This window comes from Amblyraja radiata, chromosome 4 (assembly GCF_010909765.2).
Source record: "Amblyraja radiata isolate CabotCenter1 chromosome 4, sAmbRad1.1.pri, whole genome shotgun sequence".
Taxonomy (NCBI): Eukaryota; Metazoa; Chordata; class Chondrichthyes; order Rajiformes; family Rajidae; genus Amblyraja; species Amblyraja radiata.
This window is the reverse complement of record NC_045959.1, coordinates 35,398,598-35,420,223: the sequence shown is the minus strand read 5'-3', so window position 1 is coordinate 35,420,223 and position 21,626 is coordinate 35,398,598. Positions and strand designations below refer to the sequence as shown.

The following is a 21,626-nucleotide window of genomic DNA, read 5'->3' as shown; positions in this document are numbered from 1 at the left end:
CTTATGAATTCATGTGATATAAATACTACAATGGGAATGTTATTTTACAATCTCTTGTTAATGGACAAATATCTCAAAGAAATATATTTTGGCCCATTTAACAACCTTGTGTCAGGTAATGGAAAATAACCATGAGAAATGTTAAACAAATGTGAATCTTTTTAAAGGGACTCATTCACCACTAATAAATATTACATTGTGTTCAATTGGGGTGGAATCATTCTATGAAAACTAATGATTTATTTACCAGGCAATGATTCAGTAATGTAACTTATCGTACAATGAAAGGGATGAAGCTGGAGATATTCTAATAAGTAATCTGTAATATTCATATTTATTTAATTATTTCATATCAATTGGAATTATATTGTATGAGTTCACATGCTGCGCAATAACCATGCAATGATTTTGTAAATAACTCTTAATAAAAACACAGTGATTCACAGACAGTTATTCCAAGAATCAAAGACAAAGAATACTTGGTAATGTGACAAATTCTTAGGCAACCGACAAGAGTAAATATCAGAAACTTTAGTTTATTTTTTGGTTGCCCATGACAGGAATGTCAATGCCAATCACCTCACCACCGCTGAAGGGACCTGCAGGTATTGCTGCCTCAGGAAGGCAGCTAATCTCATCAAAGATCCACACCATCATGGCCACACACATTTCGCACGGTTACAGTCGGGAAAGTGGTTCAGGAGCCCGAGAACCATTACATCCAGGTTCAAGAACAGTTTCCCCCCCATCAACCATCATGTTCTTAATCCACCCAATACAACCCTAACCACAACCTGACCTCAGCTTCAACCCACTACAGACTTTCTGCTACTATGGTTGCTCTACGTATTTTGTTTTTTTCCATTGTCATAGTCTGGTTTAATTAGAATATCTGATAACTTATTGTATATTTATTTCTCGTTATTGCTTCCAATATGCCTGTAGAGCCGTAGCAATGCAAGAGTTTCATTATTACAGTCAATGTTCAGTGCATGTGACAAATGAGCATTCTTGAATGTTGAAAAAGCTGTACGCTCACATTCAATCAAAAATATATTTGGTTTAGATAGGTTGTGATTTCAGTAAAATACATTTTATTGACATCAGTAACCATCTGCTAAATGCCTTATATATTTTTAAATGACACATGACAAGCTGGTAGCAAATATAATGAAGATAAACATCCTGCGAATTTCGTCCGAATACTAGATTGACAAAATGATCAAAATCATACAAGTACCAAGGAGAAGATCACTGTTGACGTGTGGTCTCTGATAAGCCAATTGATTGGTGTTCTGCTTTCAAATTTTGACATGTATTGAATAGAAGTTAAAATGAAGACACTACTGGCCAAAGATCTCCCTGGTTAGAAGATGTTTACAAAGCTTCACCACCATTATTCCATGCCATATATTCCCAGATATTATTAACAAGGCCTGAGATGTGACTGCAGCAGCTCTTTTACCAAAGTAGAGAATGTCCACAATGTCATAAAAACATAGAAACATAGACAATCGGTGCAGGAGGAGGCCATTCGGCCCCTCGAGCCAGCATCGCCATTCATTGTGATCATGGCTGATCGTCCCCAATCAATAACCCGTGCCTGCCTTCTCCCCGTATCCCTTGATTCCACTAGCCCCTAGAGCTCTATCTAACTCTCTCTTAAATCCATCCAGTGTTTTGGCCTCCACTGCCCTCTGTGGCAGGGAATTCCACAAATGCCCAACTCTCTGGGTGAAAACTTTTTTTCTCACCTCAGTCTTAAATGGTCTCCCCTTTATTCTAAGACTGTGGCCCCTGGTTCTGGACTCGCCAAACATTGGGAACATTTTTCCTGCATCTAGCACGGCCATGGAGAAATCGAACAATACTTAGTAGCCAAGCTGTTGGGTACGCATGGAATTTCATTATTTGCAATTTTGAGCTCTCTCCAAAAGCCTACAAGCAAGAAACACCCAACCAGTTGTCAAGCTGGAGAGAGTACAGAGAAGGCTTACGAAGATGTTGCCAGGACCCGAGGGTCTGAGTTATGGGGCGAGGTTGAGTTGGTTGGGACTCTATTCCCTTAAGCACAGGAGGATGAGTGGTGATCTTATAGACGTATACAAAATCATGAGAGGAATAGATCGAGTAGATGCACACAGTCTTCTGCCCAGAGTAGGGGAATCGAGTACAAGCGGACATAGCTTTAATGTGAAGGGGAAAAGATTTAATAGGAATCTGAGGGGTAACATTTTCACACAGAGGGTGGTGGGTATATGGAACGGGCTACCAGATGAGGTAGACGAGGCTGGGACTATCCTAGCATTTAAGAAGCAGTTGGACAGGAACATGGATAGGACAGAATTGGAGGGATATGGTCCAAACGCAGGCAGGTGGGACTAGTGTAGCCGGGACATGTTGACAAGATGGGCCGAAAGGCCTGTTTCCACACTGTATTACTCTATGACTCTATGGCTAATGTACAATCTTAATACTAAGTGCTGCAATCAAAATATTGAAAAATACAGCACAGTGAGAGGCCCTTTGTCCCACGATCATGGCAAATTAAACATCCATCTACCTGTGCATGGTCCATATCCCTCTAATGCCTGCCCTTTCTTGTGTCTAGTCAAATGTCTCAAACATGTCTACCTCTATGCTTCCCTTGGGGGCATTTCCAAGCATCTACAATCTGTGTAAAGAAAAACACTGCTTCACAAATGTGCTTTAAAAACTTTTCCCCACATACCTTAAACAGGTATGCCTGTCATACAGGTGCCATCTACAGTGTGAAATTTACATCTTGAGGAAAACACTCTGCCTCTCATAGTTTTATATACTTCAATCAGGTAGCTACTCAGCCTTATAGCTAATACACTCCAATCCTGGAAGACCTCTTCTGCATCCTTTCCAAAGCTTCCCCATCCTTCCAATAGTGTGAATACCGGAATTGCACACAATACTCCAAATGTGGCCCATTTGTGGTTGGTGTGGATTATACAATAGACAATAGTTGCAGGAGTAGGCCATTCGACCTTTCGAGCCAGCATTGCCATTCAATGGGATCATGGCTGATCATCCACAACCAATTCCCTGTTCATGCCTTCGCCCCATATCCCCTGACTCCACTATCTTTAAGAGCCCTATCTAGCTCTCTCTTGAAGGTATCCAGAACCGGCCTCCACCACCCGCTGAGGCTGAGCATTCTGCAGACTCCCAACTCTCTGTGTGGAAAAATGTTTCCTCATCTCCGGTCTAAATGTCTTACCCTTATTCTTAAACTGTGGCCCCTGGTTCTGGACTCCCCCGACATTGGGAACATGTTTCCTGCCTCTAGCGGGTCCAAACCCTTAATAATATTATATGTTTCAATAAGATTCCCTCTCATCCTTCTAAATTCCAGAGTATACAAGCCCTGCTGCTCCATTCTCCCAGCATATGACAGTCCCGCCATCCTGGGAATTAACCTTGTGAACCTACGCTGCACTCATTCAATAGCAAGAATGTCCTTCCTCAAATTAGGAGACCAAAACTGCACACAATACTCCAGATGTGGTCTCACCAGCATGCTATACAACTGCATAAGGACCTCTTTGCTCCTGTACTCAACTCCCCTTGTTATGAAGGCCAACATGCCATTCGCTTTCTTCACTGCCTGCTGTACCTGCATGCTTATTTGAGCTGAAGGGCCAGATTCATGCTGTCTGACTTTATGATGTGATCATTGTCGATGGTAACAACAGGATTAAAAGCTTGAGAAGATTTTCGCTCTGTGTAATTTTTCCAAATATTGTCATTTGTTTGCTAACCAGGTAAACTCAAATGGATGTGTTTCTGAAGACAAACAGCAGCGATTGCAGCATATAATCTTCAGATTTGACTGAAATTAAGATATTTTACCTGAACCCCAAAGATTTAGAAGGCACATTCTCAATTATTCTTATAATATAAATCACAACTAAAGGGTATAGGCTTTGTATCATTTCTCCAGTACATTGTACAGAATGATTCTAATGTATATGGTGTGATAGTAGAAAAAAATGGGGGGAAGGTGAAACAACATGCAAAAAGCAAAGGGTATAACTAGATTTTTATTCTAGACATATTGCTGGCTTGACATGGTCAAGAAATCCATTTAAAAAATGTTGGTACTGATCCTCAGCCCGATATTACACCACACAATAGATGAAGTTTTTTTTTCTCAATAATGTCATGAAATAAGTTTTAATTTTCTTATTTAACTGACATAATAGTATTTCCATATCTCTATTGATAATACTTTTGTCCTGACTGAATTGAGAGCGCCTTTGACACTTGAGCATGTTGAATTTTCATCAGTATTTGAGTTACTGCATGCAAACAGCCACATTAAATGTCGAAGATGTCTGGGATGAATAAAGACTTGTCAAAGTATATTTACACGCGTCAAAAAGATAATCTAGTTATGATACAGTTTACCGATGTACAGTATGTACGATCTCCACAGAGGCACAGATGTGGCTGGCTGTGGCAAAGCGATGGCAGAACGCCATCTAAAATCCCTGTCCCATTGTACGAGTTCATTCAAGAGCTCTCCCAAGTTTAAAAAAAAATCAAACTCGTGGAAGCACGTAGAATGAACGTAGCGGGTACGTCGGAGCTCGGGGACGTCTCATAGCGGCTCGTAACTCTAATGGCAGGTACTCGGGAAGAGTCGCTAATGGCAAATAAGCTCGGGAAGACTCATGAAGATTTTTCAACATGTTGAAAAATGTCCACGAGAGCCCCGAGTACTTACGAGCGGCCATTACTGTAAATCTCCGAGTTCGAATCAGGGCAAACTCGGGAGAGCTCTTGAATGAACTCGTACAGTGGGACAGGGCTGTAACACACGAGCTAATGAGTATGTCAGTTTCAGGAATATCAGGAGACTATGTGAAATGTCCTGCTGACATTAAATTCCATCAGGGTAAAATCCACCACACAAGAATCTATTTTTAATATGGCATTTTGAGGTATCAAAATAAACAATTATGTGCATTCATTAAATCACTTTTTTTCACAATTCAAGTTGCATAAATGTGAACTTGAACCTAAAAAATTGTCCTTTCTGCTAAGAGCTTGCCATTCTTGAAGACATTTTCAAACAAGTGTAAAGGTCCTTTTAGAATTTAGTTCACACTAAATTTAGTCTGCCCTTGATGCAATATTGAAGCAGATACTCCTATTTAATTCAGAAGTACTGTCTTCAATGTTTCATTGATAGCTTTATTTTTTACCTACTTATGTTAGCAGCAACATAAAACCACCAAATGACACTAAAGGAAATCCTTGAAAAGTATAAGAAGTGTTCTTTTAGTAAGCAGTAGCAAAGAAATACAGAGCTAAATGTGTCAAATAATTGTGTTTGGTCCCATTCAGATGATGTTCCCTAATATAAATCAAGAACAATCTATGAGAGCAGGTTCAAGATATCTTCATGTGTCATTTAAGAAAATATCAGCTAGAAATTTTCTACACTAATCTTTAAATTGAGGAATCCAATATTATGAACAGATAACATTTGGGATTAACATTTTTTTTCCTTCTCCTTTATGGGCCTGTCCCACTTTGGCGATTTTTTAGGCAACTGCAGGCGACTAGTTTGTCGCCACATGTTCGTCGGTGGTCGCCGGGAGTAGTCTCCTCAGTCGCTAAAAAAGGTGTAGCATCTTTCTGGTCGCCACAAAATTTTCAACATGTTGAAACATTTTCGGCGACTGTGGGTTTGACGCCAATGAGCGTAACTTGACGAAGATGCTGTCATAGGTTGTTCGGCGACCCGCTACGTCTATGACAGTCGCCGGCAGTTGCCAAAAAAGTCGCCAAGTGGGACAGGCCCATTACATTTTGCAAGGAGTAAACAGGAGCTCACAAGAAACCAATGGTCCATTAAATGATTTCAGAGGTATCAGAAAACTCTGTATTGTTCTCAAGTTCACTAAAGTGAGTATTTTGTTCTACTCCACAGTATGCTATGACAGCACACAATCCTTGACGTTTTTTCACCAAATAATATCATGAAACATTTTTATTTATTTTCTAGTTTAACTCGTGAAATGCCTTGTAATAATATTTTCACATCATGTTTGAGTGTACTTTTATGCAGGATCTATTATAATGCAACAAGTTTCAGAACTAAGGAAAACACTGATCTGAACAGAGTTGAATTTGCACTTTGGAAACGTATATATTATCATTACTTATTTATCATTTTCGATACAGGCATACACAATATTTAAGACGTTATTTGAAATGTATTCCTTAGAATCACTCAATGGCTGAAAATGTATAGCTCAATGTGTCTGTTTTCGTGACTCCACAATAATCATCCTCTGATGGGGAACATTATTTCCCTGTATAAAGTTACCTTGATACTGAGCACTGAATCCTTTGTGCCTGTGGTTGTTGTCTGATATAAAGTGCAGCCTAAGCCAGTTCTTGCTGCTGATAATAGGTAGAGGCAGATTCATTCCTGACAGCCTGCAGAAAAAACAAAATAGAATGTCTTGGTTATTGTCAGCCATATTCATTTAACCCTCTCCATTTTCATCATTGATATATTCAGTGAAAACATTAAAATTAAAGGAATGGGATATATTGATCTTCACTTCATGTAAAGTCTTCAACATTAAAAAGGCATTGATCAAATACAAGTGAACCTGATATTTTATCAGATATTTTCTTTTAAAATGCATGGATATTGTTGACTTAGGTATCAGCTTTACAGCAATGTTATCTTTGCTCTTACATTATGAATCAAAATGCATTTGAAGGGTTGGTGCATTGTGGTTTTTACCTGACCACAAGATAGATATCATATGTCATTTTGTGTGTGCTAATCAGTAAGTTAATGCTCAGTCTTGATTGCACTTAATTCCATTACATTGCACAATAAACTAATTGTTGACTGCTTCAGTAGAATAATATTACATTTTACAATAAATCAATTAATGAATGATATTTGCTGAATCTGTTCTATTCTCTTCACCACGGTCCAACACTATTTCTACTTTCTACCAAGAACTGCATCCATGGCCTTTGCATTTCTCTCCCCACTCCCAAACTGAGGTGTATCTCTAGAAATGCAGAATTCCCCCCACCAACCCCCAGCTGACATATTCAGTTGTTCTGGTGAAATTTTATCCACTATAATCATTTACACATTGTATTTGTGGAGCAAGTGTGGGGGCATCATTGAGCTGCAAAATCACGATGGTACAAAGTATTTCTGCAGATATAAAAGCATGCCACAGTGTAAACGAAAAAAAAGTACTGCTCATTCTGACAACATTGGAAAGTTGCTTTCAACTAATTGGGCCTTAATACTGCTGCACTCCAATGAATCCTTTGACGAGCCAATCTTTTAGTTTCAATACAAGTTTGCCCCAGTGATGCCTAAGCTTAAAGGACCTGTCCCACGATGCGAGTTCACCCAAGAGCTCTCCTTGAGTTAAAAAAAAATCATACTCGTGGTATTCTACGAACTCCTTCGACCTTCCACGAGTATGTTCACGAGCTCCTACGAGTAAAAATGAACAATTCTTTTATCACAAGTATTTTTTTACTCGTCAACATTTTTCACAGTGTAAAAAAATACTCGTGATGAAAAAAATTGTTACTTTTTACTCGTAGGAGCTCGTTAACATATTCGTGGAAGGTCGTAGGAGTACGTAGAATACCACGAGTTTGATTTTTTTTTTAAACTCGGGAGAGCTCTTGGGTGAACTCGCATCGTGGGACAGGCCCTTAACAGACGGCTTCTTAAAATACTTGCACTTTGCATACACTGAATTGGACTTGGACTGAGTGCTTCGTGATGTGACCATCTATGAAAACTGACTAAGATGTAGGAATTGTTCATCACCATAGGTTGGCACAGAAAACAAAGTGAAAGCATAAGGAAGTACAGGCCACATTGTGCTGCTGGTTCAGGCCACATTATGCTGCTGGTTCAGGCCACATTAAACCAATTTTATTCATACACACAATATTTGTCTAGAATTTCAAAAGTATACTAGACCAAGTGCAGGTCTGTTCCCCCAACGTGTGATTGGGGGGGGGTGGGGGGGGGGCATGCGGCATCACAAACACTAACCACCCCCACACACACACCAACCAACTCCCTTGATATTATATTAATATTATTAATTCGCTCCTTTTACCCCATAACCCTGTCCACTGACACATAGTCCCCAACTCGCAGGCACGTCTAGAGAGGGGGGGTGGGGAAGAGAGATTGAGGATAGAGAGAGAGAATGGGGAGAGAAAGAGAGAGAGGCAGAGATAGAAGGGCAAGAGACAGAATGGGGGGGCGGAGGAGAGGGAGGGTGGGTGAGGGGGGATGGTGTGGAGGAGGGAAGAGAGAGATGGGAAGAGAGAGAGGGGAGGAGTGAGGGGAGGAGAGAAATGGGGGCTGAGAGGGGGGAAAGGGGAGGGGTGGGAAGGGAGAGGGAGAGGTGGGGGGAAGGGAGGGGGTGAAGGGAAGGGGGTAATTCACCGATACAGTGCAAAATGACATTCACACACACTCACACTCACACACACACACACACACACACACACACACACACCACACACACACACACACACACACACACACACACACACACACACACACACACACACACACACACACACACACACACACACACACACACACACACACACCAGTGCAGAGTGACCAAGTGCAGTGACCAAGTGCAGACCCGTTGGGTCTGTTCCCCCAAACATGTGGTTGCGGGCGGAGGGGGGGGGGGGGTGGGCTGGCATTGTTCCTTTTACCCCATAACCACCCCATCCACTGGCCCCCAACTCGCAGGTGCGTCTAGAGACGGAGGGGGGGGGGTAGAGAGTGAGGGCAGAGAGGGAATGGGAAGAGACAGAGAGAATGGGGCAGAGACAGAAGGGCAAGCAGCAGATGGAGAGATGGTGGAGGGGAGGAGGAGAAGAGGGTGGAGAGGAGGCGATGAGAGAGAAGAGAGAGAGAGAGAGAGAGATATCGCGATAGCTATCGAGATATATCGCTATAGCTCTCAGTCTAGCTCTCTCGATCTCGCTCTATGCTCTCTCTCAGCTCTCTCTCTCTCGCTCGCTCTTCTCTCTATCATCTCTCTCTCTCTCGCTCTCTCTCTCTCTCTCCTCTTCTCTCTCTCCTCTCTCTCTCTCTCGCGCTCTCTCTCTCTCTCTCTCTCTCCTCTCTCTCTCTCCTCTCTATCTCTCTCTACTCTCTCTCTCTCTCTCTTCTCTCTCTCTCTCTCTCTCTCTCTCTCTCTCCTATATCTCTCTCTCTCTCTCTCTCTCTTCTCTCGCCTCCTTTGCTTTTCTCTTTTCTTTGTCTCCTTCTGGTTTTGCTCTTGCTCTTTCTCTCCTTGCCTTTCCTTCTCGTAGCCCCCTTCTTGTGCGTCACGCGTTCAGAATGTTTTGGAAATTAAGCGTCCGTGTCTCATGCACAAAAGCTGTCGGCAGCTCAATGGAATTCAGGGGAGGAGCCTGCCGCGTCACACACACACTAACCACCCCCCCCCCCCCCCCCCCCCCAACACACACGCACACACACACAGCAGGTCCGATCAAAGAAGGCAGCAAATTAATTTTTAAAAACCTGTCTTTGAAATTAAAAGTGAATGTTAAGAATTAGTGATGTTAAGTGCGAAATAATTCACTTCAATTCAATAAAAAACAATTGAATCAACAACCTGGCAGACTGGGGGACGGGGCCGGGCAGGGCTAGGAGGCAGGTGGGCCTGGTGCAAAGGCATTGACCAATCGGGAAATGATTGACCAAATTGATAGAGGATTGGTTTTTGAAATCATAAGGAAAATTTCCACCAGAAGATGTAAATATTTCACTGTTATTGTAACGTCAGCAGCTGGGCAGCGATCAGATTTTAAAAGGTCAGATTGGTCAACAATTTTAATAGAAAGGTTAGGTAAATAATGTACCAAATGTACAGATTAGCAGATTTCTCAAATCCCAAGGAAAATCTCTACTGAAATATGTAAAAATGTTCCCGTTTTGGCGTCTGGATTTCGAGGAGATACGTTTTACATGCAAAATGACACACACACACACACACACACACACACACACACACACACACACACACACACACACACACACACACACACACACACACACACACACACACACACACACAGTTTTAATAGATATATGATATGATATGATTACAAAATGCTTCATACTTCTGTGGCACTTAAAGTTGGCCATTCTCTTCTACAAAAGACTGTAGTATTATGAAAGTGCTGTCATATAATAGAAATAATCTCAACTCCTTGTTCGACAGCCTCACCACGTACAGCATGGTTTCTGCCTAAATCAGGTGGGCAACTTTAGAACTAACTGGCTTACTTAGCAGTTTACTCTGAGAAACTAAAGCAAAACTAATGATGAAGTAGAAGTACAACGTAGAAACAATTTGGGGCTGTTTCCATGTTGTATCTCTGAACTAAACTAAACTAAAATATACCGAAGTAAATGCATAATAAACCAAGCACACAAAGAATGACCCACACTAAACAAAACTTAAATCAAACAAACATTTACAAATTGAGCAAACAAGCCTGCTGCAACAAGTTTCGAGGAAAGCAAAAGCCTCCATGAATGAGTACAAGAGTGAACACAGAAAAGTACAGGCACTTGTACTATAATGGTGAAAGCTAAAATCCTTGGCGGCACTAAGCAAGAGTCAAGAGAGTGTTTAATTGTCATATGCAATGGGAACAGAACCATGAAATATATGTGAGATGATTTCACTTTGGACAAGAAGATACAAGTGATTCCTGTATCAAGATTCAGGTAATGAATAAGATGTTGTACCTATGACATGATAAAAAGAAAATGTCAAACCATGCCCAACAATGTACTGTCTGGCACAAAACAGATCCCAATTAATGAGCTGGGTAATATTTCATTTGTGCCAAAACGGACCTACCAAAATTGCTGTATAAGCTGCCATCTATCGTTAACTCCTTTACTGCATTTGATTAATCAGTTCCCAAAGTGGATTACAAAGATGCCAAAACTGAAAGGTGCAAAGTGACAGGTTCGGTTACCACCGGCATCAGAAATAAATTCAGATGTTATTTAATTTTGCTTTTCTTCACTTTTATGGTGCTACACGGTAAGCAGTCTTACAAACAGCCAATTTTCAACATGATCTCGCACAGTCCATTCCATGCTGGCGGGCATATCATGGATCAACAAAGACTACATTGACAGGTGCCTGTTGTTCACAGTTTTATTTTTTGGTGCAACAACCACAGTAAAGAGCATTCAAATCAATCTGAACCCACACTGAGTGCAGATTTGCTGTGTTGAGCAAGGACTTGTCTTTTAAGAAACTACCCTGTGGGCATTTTGTGGGCCATGTTAAGCAGAGTTGATACCCATTAGAGGTTGCAGAGCCCTTTATCTTTGTATAGGGTAATATTCCCTGCTTGTTTCTGAGTCATGGGAAAGTCTATGGTTGTTGCTTATAAGATTCTGCCCTACTTGCTTTTGGGACTTCAAGAATATCTGATCATTCCCCAGAATTTCTTTGAAAACATTTTTTGCACCTTTGGGAGTTGGTATTTGGTCTGGTACATCCATTATTGGAAACTATGCAACAGGAACTAAGGCAGTCTCGCAGATAATGGGACCCTTTGGGTGTTTTGACAATGCTCAGTCACTAGATTAGATGTTTTTTCCTCGAAGTCAGCATAATACATCATTAGCTTCAGGCGCATGGTCTTTGTGTGTGTTGGACTACATCTCGGATTCCATGAGATGTCCACTGTCAAAGTAGATTTGACCCCTTTGCAAAATATTGCAGATATATACAAGCTCTTGCATCTTTCTGGACTGCAACCATAGCTCTTTGAACAAGACTTCTGAGTATAAGATGGCTCCTGAGCCAAGGAATTCCCTCCTGAGGTTCCTTTTTCTGCCGGATCATTAGTTATCCATAGCCATTCTTTATTTATCTTTGTATAGGAAGGAACTGCAGATGCTGGTTTACACCAAAGATACACACAAAATGCTGGAGTAACTCAGCCGGACAGGCAGTATCTCTGGAGAGAAGGAATGGGTGACTTTTCGGATCGAGCCCCTTCATCAGACTGAAGAAGGGTCTTGACCCGAAACATTATTCGGTTCAAGTATTTTGTGTCTATCTTTACTTATCCTTCCCTGATATCTGCTGTGTAAGATTCCCTGGTTCTGAGCTATTTTAAGCTAAAATGAGCTGAACATTTGAACCGTGTAGGAAGGAACTGCAGATGCTGGCTTAAACCGAAGATAGACACAACTTTGGATTCCAATTTCCTGGATATCAGGACAATGGTAGCAACAACGAACTGCATGCGCTCATACACCCGGCCCTGAATTGTCCTGGTCTTTTGTTCTCTCCAGTTCCTTCCCCTCTCCTACATTCAGTCTGGAGAATGGTCCCGACCCAAAATGTCAGGTATCATTTTTCTCCGGAGATACTGACTGAGACTCTAAGTTGCTCCAGCACTTTGTGTCCACAAGGACAATGATTACTGTTCTGCGCCATAGTAATCCTCAGTTGCTAAATCGTTTGTCTACTCAGTGGTTGATCATTCACTTTTTCCTCAGAAGCCTTAGGCCCCCCTTGGTCATGGCTGACCATGGGTGTCTCCAGGGTGTTATTCCCTATATGGAGGACGCCTGTGCATGACTTTGTTCAACATGGGGAGACTGGTGCACAGGCAGCCACCCCACGGTCCTTGACAGATCTGGGTCAGGATCTAATGGCATGGAGTCCAAGACGACCGGAGACCCATTTCTGCTGCAGCTTTCATCCGCATTCCTAGCCGTTGTCCATTAAGGTCAGCCGTCATCCTCCGCCTGTTCCACTGTTGAGGTCTTGGTTGGATTGCTCTTTGTCAGAGACCACCCCCTCGACCTTACCGCCATGGATGGCCTTACCAGGAGCATAGCTCCAGACGGCATCGCTCACAGGATCTCAGGTCCACATAAGCCTCTCCACCACGACAACGTGACAATCCACAATTTTCTGAAGTATATCTGTGATAAATATTTAGCTTATTTTAGTGGCACCCCACTATTGGCGAAGTAACAGTATTTCACAGTTGTCATTTGAATGACATATTAAACCCTGATAGACACAAAAAGCTGGAGTAGTTCAGCGGGACAGGCAGCATTCTGGAGAAAAGGAATGGGTGACGTTTCGGGTCAAGACCCTTCATCAGACTAAAGATACACACAAAATGCTGGAGTAACTCAGCAGGACATTTTCTTCAGACTAAAGAAGGGTCTGGACTGAAAACATTTACCCATTCCTTCTCTCCAGAGATGCTGCCTGTGCCGCTGAGCTACTCCAGCTTTTTGTGTCTATCTTTGGTTTAAACCAGCATCTGCATTTCATTCTAACATATCAAACCATGATTTCAATAGTCCATCTGGATGGGTATGAGAGATCCCATACTCAAAGCAGAACAGATGTACTGGCTAACAATCCTCTCTTTAAAAATAATTCTCTCACAACCTTCTCCCTCAAGTCAGAATTTCTATTTGTGTAATGTGACTGGAACATTGCTAAATCTATGTTGTCAGCTGTGTATGTCTATAACAGTAACAATAACAATGAAGAAATGTCAGAAATGATTTATTAACTGTGAGGCATGTTGTGACTCCCAGGATTCGCATGATATGCACTTGCTAAAAACATCGCTCTTTTTGAAAATGGGATCAAATTAGCGGACAATGTAATACACTGAAACTATAATGTAGCTGTCTTTAGGAAAGAAAATAGGTGGCATTATTCCAGAAAATAAATACTTCATTGCTTTGGGAATTATTTGTTTCAAGTTTGTTTTGTTAAAATCAGAGGGCAGAGTGCACAGGGCCAACAATGCAAAAATAGTTAGCTCATCCGATATTAATACAATTCTGTTATCAATCATGACAAATCATTGTAGGTTGCATCTCATTTGGCACCACTGAGCACTGAGGTTATGGGTTTGAATCCCACTACAGAGACTTGAAAGCAAATATCTAGGTTGACACTTCAGTGCATTGCTGGGGAAGCTATTGGTCTGGTCTCTTTAAAAAGCACTAAGGCAGGCTTCAAATCTCCCGTAAAATCTTCCATGATTTGCAGGCTTCATCAACAAGCTAAAAGTTAGTACAAGTAATTTCATGATAAGCACAGCACACTATTTGACTTAACCTTGCACACCCTTAGCTTCTGCACGTGTACGCAGTGAGGATCAAAAACCAGCACACAAAGTCCTTGATCACATTTAATAATCACACTTTCAATATTTCAATTAAAAATTCAACAGAAAATGTTGAGCTTCTTGGCAAAATGTCTAGGTCATCTGAATGATGTTTTAATTCAAGGACCTCAAGGCAATCATAGTAGATCCCATGGCCCGATCCCAATTGAAAAAGATCAATCACAAGAATTAGGACTTTTGCCAAACCATCTTTTGCCAAACCATTTCAATGAAAGGGAAAACATTTTGGAAAATCAGGGGAAGAGTTGTTATCTTTCATTTGCTTTTAGTGGCCAAACTCCAAAACATTATCACACATGATTTCTAGCAATTTCCAACACTGCAAAATTGGTTATACCTTAAAGGCATTCATATGTTTGCCAAACTAACAAACTAAGCCAAGAACTTTATAACTGCTATTTTATATTATTTTCTTCCAATTATAATTTATTGGACTAAAAGATAACTACCATTGGAATTTTACAGCCCACAATACCAATTAGGTTTAGAAATAATAATACAATGTATTTCACTTTATTGAACATGACAATAGAACATGACAATATTTAACTACAATAATTGTTGCATGTATGTGGGTAATATAGAAAGCCAAGTGAAAATTAACTGAATTATTCTCTGGCATAATAAGTATAACTGAGCATAAGATAGGGAGATTGGGAATATTATGTAATGTAGAATTCAGCTAAAGTTTCACAAATGTGAGCAGAGTTTCTTTCAGTTACCAAATTTAAAGTTATTCCAGTCCAGTTGCTCACCAGAAATGTGAGTATGTTAGCTTTCAAACTCATGTCTTTCTCCTGACATTTCTGTATGTTCCTCAACCAGTGTAGACATAGAGTGTGATCTTAGTGTCAGAAGGAACTGCAGATACTGGTTTAAAATGAATATAGACACAAAATGCTGAAGTAGCTCAGTGGGACAGACAGCATCTCTGGACAGAAGGCATAGCTGAGGTTTTGGGTAGAGAGTCTGAAGAAGGGTCTTGACCCAAAAAATCACCTATCCCTGAGTTGGAGTCTTTTCTGCCTATCTGGAGTGTGATCTTTCAGTTCTAATAGGAGCAGGGTGTATTTGATGAGTAAAGGCATTTCAAATGTGCTGAAGAACAATGTTTTGAAAAAACATATAATAGAGAAAGTTAAAACTAAATGAGAGCATTATCTGGTAAGTTTGTTTTATCTTGATGTCCAACCCATGGATGACCTAACCCTGACCAGGTGCAAGGCCAATTGCCAGTTCATTCAGTTACCCCAACAATAACCATATGTGGAGTTAAATGGCACAACTATGGATAGGCTCATATTTCCCCACTACAGTCATACATGGATCCTTTACCCACCTATTCTCTGTGTCCTATAGTTCTGCCCTTGCACCCCCACCCCCCAGACTGGGCAAGGATAATTCCACTGGTCATTATTTTTCACCCCACCAGCCTCTGCATGCAACACATCCTACATTTCCATCACCTCCAACCACCACGAGTCGAGCCCACCACGAGTCGCATCTTCCCATCTCCAGTCCTTTCTGCCTTCTGTGGCGATCGCTCCCTCCACATCTCCTCCCTTCCCACCTTAACTATCCCCTCCCCAGGCTCTTTCCCCTGCAACCACAGGAGATGTGACACCTGTCCCTACACCTCCTCCCTTGCCTCCATCCAGGGACTCCACCAGTCCTTCCAGTTGAGCAGAGGTTCAGGTGCACCTCCTCCAACCTCATCTACTGCATCCTGTGTCCCCATTCTGTACATCAGTGAGACCAAGTGTCGATTCCTCAACCATTTTGATGAACACTGGATTTCCTGGTTGCTAACCATTTTATCTCCCCTTCCCATCCCTACATTGACATTCTGTCCTGGGCCTCCTCCATTGTCAGAGTGTGGCCACAAGCAAACTGGACAAAAAGCACCCAATACTCTGCTTGGATAGCTAACAACCCAACGGTATGAACAATTTTAGGTAGCTCTCACAAGCCTCCCCACCCCCGCCCTCCCTTTCTTCCTTCCTCTAGCTCCCATCTCCTCCAATCTCTTTCTCTCTCCTCTTTCCTCCCCTGTGGCCTACCTGAACTTCCACCTATTTCTCCCTGCTTCCACCCACCCCACTCTACCGGCTACTTTCCTCCTTCTGGCTTTACAATGCACAACTCTTGAAACCAGTCTGAAGAAGGGTCTCAACCCAAAATGTCACCAACGCATCTTCTCCACAGATGCTGCCTGAGCCATTGAGTTGCTCCACCACTTTGTGTATTAACCACCATCTTTGTTTCTAAAGTTTAGAAGGATATGGTCCATCAGTGGGCAAATGGGATAAGTTTACCTGGGCACTTCGTCAGCATGGATTAGTTGATTCAAAGTGCCTGGTTCTACACCTTATGTTTTGACGACTCATACATCTGCATTTCTTGACAATTTGGATAAGCATTATATACTTGCATTACAAATACCACACATTTCCTAGGAATAAATGATTAATAAATCCTGTGGCTTTTTGCCTAAACAATACATGCATAAGATAATATATTGATGATCTTTTAACAAGGAAACACTGTTAGTTCAGGAAACTTTAGGAATTCAGAATTCACAGAGATATAAAGTTAAATTTTAATAAAGGTCCACTGAAGGAGCCCTCTATCACTTGAATATAACATATGTGACTTTGCATTAAAAGCACACTGATATTGATTCCATTATAATTTAGCTATTGCCCAAGGCACTGTATCTCAACTTTTCAGATGACAATAAAGGCAGGATAACAGTTTATTTGTAGCATGAAAATCGTGACCAAATCTTCTGAGAAATTCTACGACTTTTTGAAGATTTCCTTGGAGGATATCACGTGACATAATGACAGTGGAAAAACTAAATGTTACAAGCTGGATTGCTCTATGTTGTAAAAATGCACACAAAAGATTTTGGTGAATGAACATATCATTTACAATATTTCCAAAAAGGTCAGAGATCTCTTCAATGGATTATGATATATGCTGAATATTACACTGAATCTATATTGAGGCAGTTCACTTTACCCAGTGGTTGTATTGTGATGTAAATATTTGAAACTGTTACTTCATAAACGATGAACAGTAATATACATTATTTAATGATAAGCTACTGCCATGAATTTCATTCTGTGTCCATTCTGAATGTTGTCATTTGCAATGCATTAAATGTAAGCCGAATTATACCTTTATTTTAATGAAACATACTTAATAGGATGCTCACAATTGGGCAAGGTGCCATAAGAATCCTTTGAGAAAGGTGGAAATCAATGCTAATTCATTATGTCAGTGAAGCTAAATTTTATGTCACAACAATAGAAATAGCAAGCAAAATACCTGCTGCTAGTAACAAGTATATAAAATGTGAAATCGTGTGATTAGGGTTGCCTAAGAGACACAATTACAGGAAAAAAAAATCTCAGCAGCATCTAATATTATTCAGGAAATTATTCTTCCTCTATGAGTGTTACCATGGAAACCGTTGCATCTAACGTTGGCAGCCATTGTGTGATATCACAACATTATATTTACGCATTATACATATTTAAGCATTGGTAATACTTCTCCAATATTTCAAAGTCACAGTGATCTGATGAAGAACTTGAATTTATAAAGCACTCTGTTATGTCCGTAGAATATTGTAAAATGCTTCCATAAGATCATGATGTCATAAGGAATAGGAGTAGAATTAGGCTATTCGGCCCATCATCTACTCTGCCATTCAATCATGGCTGATCTATCTCTCCCTCTCTATTCACCTGCCTTCTCTCCATAACCCATGACACCTGTACTAATCAAGAATCTATCTATGTGTGGTGTGATGGCGCCTAACGGCAGTGGCTCGACTGCAGTCCGTTATTCTTTTTTAAATTTTTGTCTCGTTAAATGTATGTTTTGATTCTAGTTTTTATTTATTTTTTAGCTGTGTATAGGTGGTGGGTGGGGGGGGGGGGGGGGGGGGGGGAGGTGGGGAAACCGTTAGTCTCTTCCCTGTTCAGGGACCCGACATTTTCCCCGCCGGGTCCCCGATGTCATTGGGCCTAACATCGTGGAGCCGGCGGCGGCCTCCGGCCGGGACCATACTGAGGGTTCCAGTCGCGGAGCCTGCCATTGTGGAGCTGGCTAACTTCGGAACCAGAAGAGCTGGGGTGGCACGCGACTGCGACCCGACTTCTGAGCTTCGGAGGCTCCGGCCACAGGCCCGGTGGACAGGAACATTGGGAGCTTGCTGGTCCCTGGTGGAAGACCGCTTTTCGGAGCTCCCACAATGGCAACTTCTCCCGCCGGAATCACAGGGTGAAATGACTTGGAGCGGGGCCTAACATCGCCCGGAGCGGCTTAATGGCCGTGGGACTTACTAACGCCCACCGGGGACTTTAACTTCGGGAGCCCCAGTTCTCCTCGACGTTGTAGTTGGACTGCAGGACCGTGGGAGCAGAACAAGGGAAGAGATAAGACTTTTGTCTTCCATCACAGTGAGGAGGTGTTGGAGATTCACTGTGATGGATGTTTGTGTAAATTGTGTTAAGTGTGGGTCTTGTTTTTTTTTTGTAATTGTTAAGACTGTAGAAAATGCAATTTTGTTCAAACCAAGTTGTTTGAATGACAATGAAAAGCATTCTGTTCTATTCTATTCTATGTCTGGCTTAATAATATCCATTGACTTGGCCTCCAAAGCCTTCTGTGGCAAAGAATTCCACAGATTCACCACCTTCTGACTAAAGAAATTCCTCCTCTTCTCCTTCGTAAAGGACCTCCTTTAATTCTGAGGTTATAACCTCAAATCCTAGTGGAAACATCCTCTCCACATCCACTCTATCCAAGCCTTTCACTATTCTGTACATGTCAATGAGGTTCCCCTTCAGGACCAATGAAGCAAACACTGATATTCTCACATTTAGCAAACACATTGAGCAATGTTTAAAAAAAAAGTATTCCATTATTCCTGAATTTGCATGAGAGGGTGTTCTCACATAAAGAAGTGCAGATGTTGGCTCTTGAACCAGCTGCCATGGCTATTGAGCACTCTGTACAACCCTACCTCAGCACCAAACCACTATCTATTTCAACCTAGTGGCACAGTTGCGCAGTGGTAGAGTTGCTGCCTTACAGCCCTTGCAGCGCCTGAGACCCAGGTTCAATCCTGACTACGGGTGCTGTCTGTACGGAGTTTGTATATTCTCCCCGTGACCGGGTGGGTTTTCTCCGAGATCTTCAGTTTCCTCACACAAAAGACGTACAGGCTTGTAGGTTAATTGGCTTGGGATAGTGTAAAGAAGGTCCCTAGTGTGTGTAGGATAGTGTTAAGGACCTGTCCCACTTGGGTGACATTTCAGGCGATAGCCTGAAAAGAGGTTGTCCCGTCGTGGTTGGGTCGTGATGCGTGGTGATGCATGGTGACGCGCGGTGTCTCCCTGCCGCCAAATAATTTTGTAATGTTCAAAATCCGCATTCGACATCTGCGTGTCATATCATGTTGTGCGCCCTTTCGCACAGATGATGTACGGGTATCGCGTGGTGACGCATGGCAACGCACGGTCATTGCTTATGCTAATTTATTGAGATTCATCATGCATCACCGTGCGTCACCTTGCGTCGCTATGCGACAATGCGTCATGATTTATAGGGAAGCTGGGTGTTCAAATGACGTCACGCGCCCCAGATGACGCAACCTGTCATATATCTTGCCGTATTCTGTCACGGGTGGACGTACAATGACGTCGTTTGATGGCTGTGACGTCACAGGCGCTGTTCTATGCTGTCGTCCTATGGTGACGTATGGTGACTCGTGGAAATTGGTGATGCATGGTGACGCGGATTGTCGTACCTTGACTTGACTGTGTCGTATCCTGTCGTACTACTTGACAGTTTTAGGTGACATCGGGCGTCAGTCATTGTCACCTAAAAGACTCTTTAATGCGCGGGGATCGCTGGTTAGAGTGGACTCGGTGGGCCGAAGGGCCAGTTTCCTCGCTGTATCTTTAAACTAAACTAAACTTGCATTAATATGGTCTAAATCATTGTCTATATCTTTCATATCCCTTTCCCCTGACAGGTCTGAAGAAGGGTCTCGACTCGAAACATCACCCATTCCTTCTCTCCAGAGATGCTGCCTGTCCCACTGAGTTAGTCCAGCTTTTTGTGTCTATCTTCGGTTTAAACTGGCATCTGCATTTCCTTCCTACGCATTATGGTCTGGTTACTGAGTACAACAAATTATTCACTGTATTATTGTTCATTGTATACTGTACTTATTTGTTGAGTTTCTGCCTGTAAAACCGTAGCAAGTAAGAATGCCATTGTTCCCGTCATGGTGCATGTGGCAACTAAACACTTTTGACACTGTTGAAATACTGCTGCTGTAAAAACTCAAATATGCCAGCACTTATATCAACGCATTAAATTATTGTCACATACTGTACATGGCATGAAGGTGACTGTTCACGTCTAAGTTGTTATTCTGCTTTTGTCTTTTCATGGATCTTTGAATGGATTTCACACATAGCACTTCCATTCCCTGCAATGCTGTTTCTCATCATCAACCCTGTGTAATAATTTGCTGATCTGTAATTGAGATCACTAGAGAAAATATTCAGGTGAACTTTAAAAATTCAATGACCTTCTGAAATCACTATTTACTGGGAACACATTATTATTTTAGTAGCTCGCACACCAACAATCAGAACGCGATAAACAGCAGTTTTGTATTGTGTAATGAATCAGATAAAAATGAATGGATCATTAAAGGAAAGCAATGAAATGATTCCAAATCTAGTTAAACTAATATTGAACCCACAAATTCAGGTCATAATCTGATGGAAGAAGGTGACCTGATAAACTGAATTAATATCAATACGTTTCCCACCAGAGCTTCCTAATTGAACAAACATTATTCTGACAGGTATAGACACAGACTCAATGGCGAGAACATTTCATAAACTTTATTTCTGGATGAAACTTCCCATTTCGCACAGCTCAATTTCATAAAAACTAAACATTATTCTTTATGTAGGCTTGTCATGTTTCCATTCCATCCTGCATTTTTGATCTGCATCTTTTATAACTCTTTAGCATTGCACCCCTTGCTCTCTTTTATAATTAGTCTCTTCCTGAGTTTCTCTCTTTCTTCACACACTTTGTTTTTCTCTCTTTGTCCACTAGTTTTCCAATGGTTTAGCTGCATTCACTGCGACTAAAGCAACTACTTGCCACATCAAATCGAAGGCAGCTGCTAAAAGAATCAGTATCAAAAAAAGCTATAGAATAGATTGGCAGGATAAAACCAACCCACCACAGCAATGTGTAGGAAAGAACAGCAGATGCTGGTTTACACTGAAAAT

General features: G+C 41.6%; 1 protein-coding gene across 1 annotated transcript in view; it reads right to left on the bottom strand.

The window, feature by feature from the left end:
- Positions 1 to 21,626, bottom strand: part of LOC116972556 (CUB and sushi domain-containing protein 3-like) — a 358,524-nt gene that overhangs the window by 12,797 nt on the left and 324,101 nt on the right. Inside the window, exon 4 of the mRNA XM_033020378.1 lies at positions 6,371 to 6,483. Coding sequence (XP_032876269.1) covers positions 6,371 to 6,483 — 113 coding nt within the window. The remainder of the gene's footprint in view (positions 1 to 6,370; positions 6,484 to 21,626) is intronic.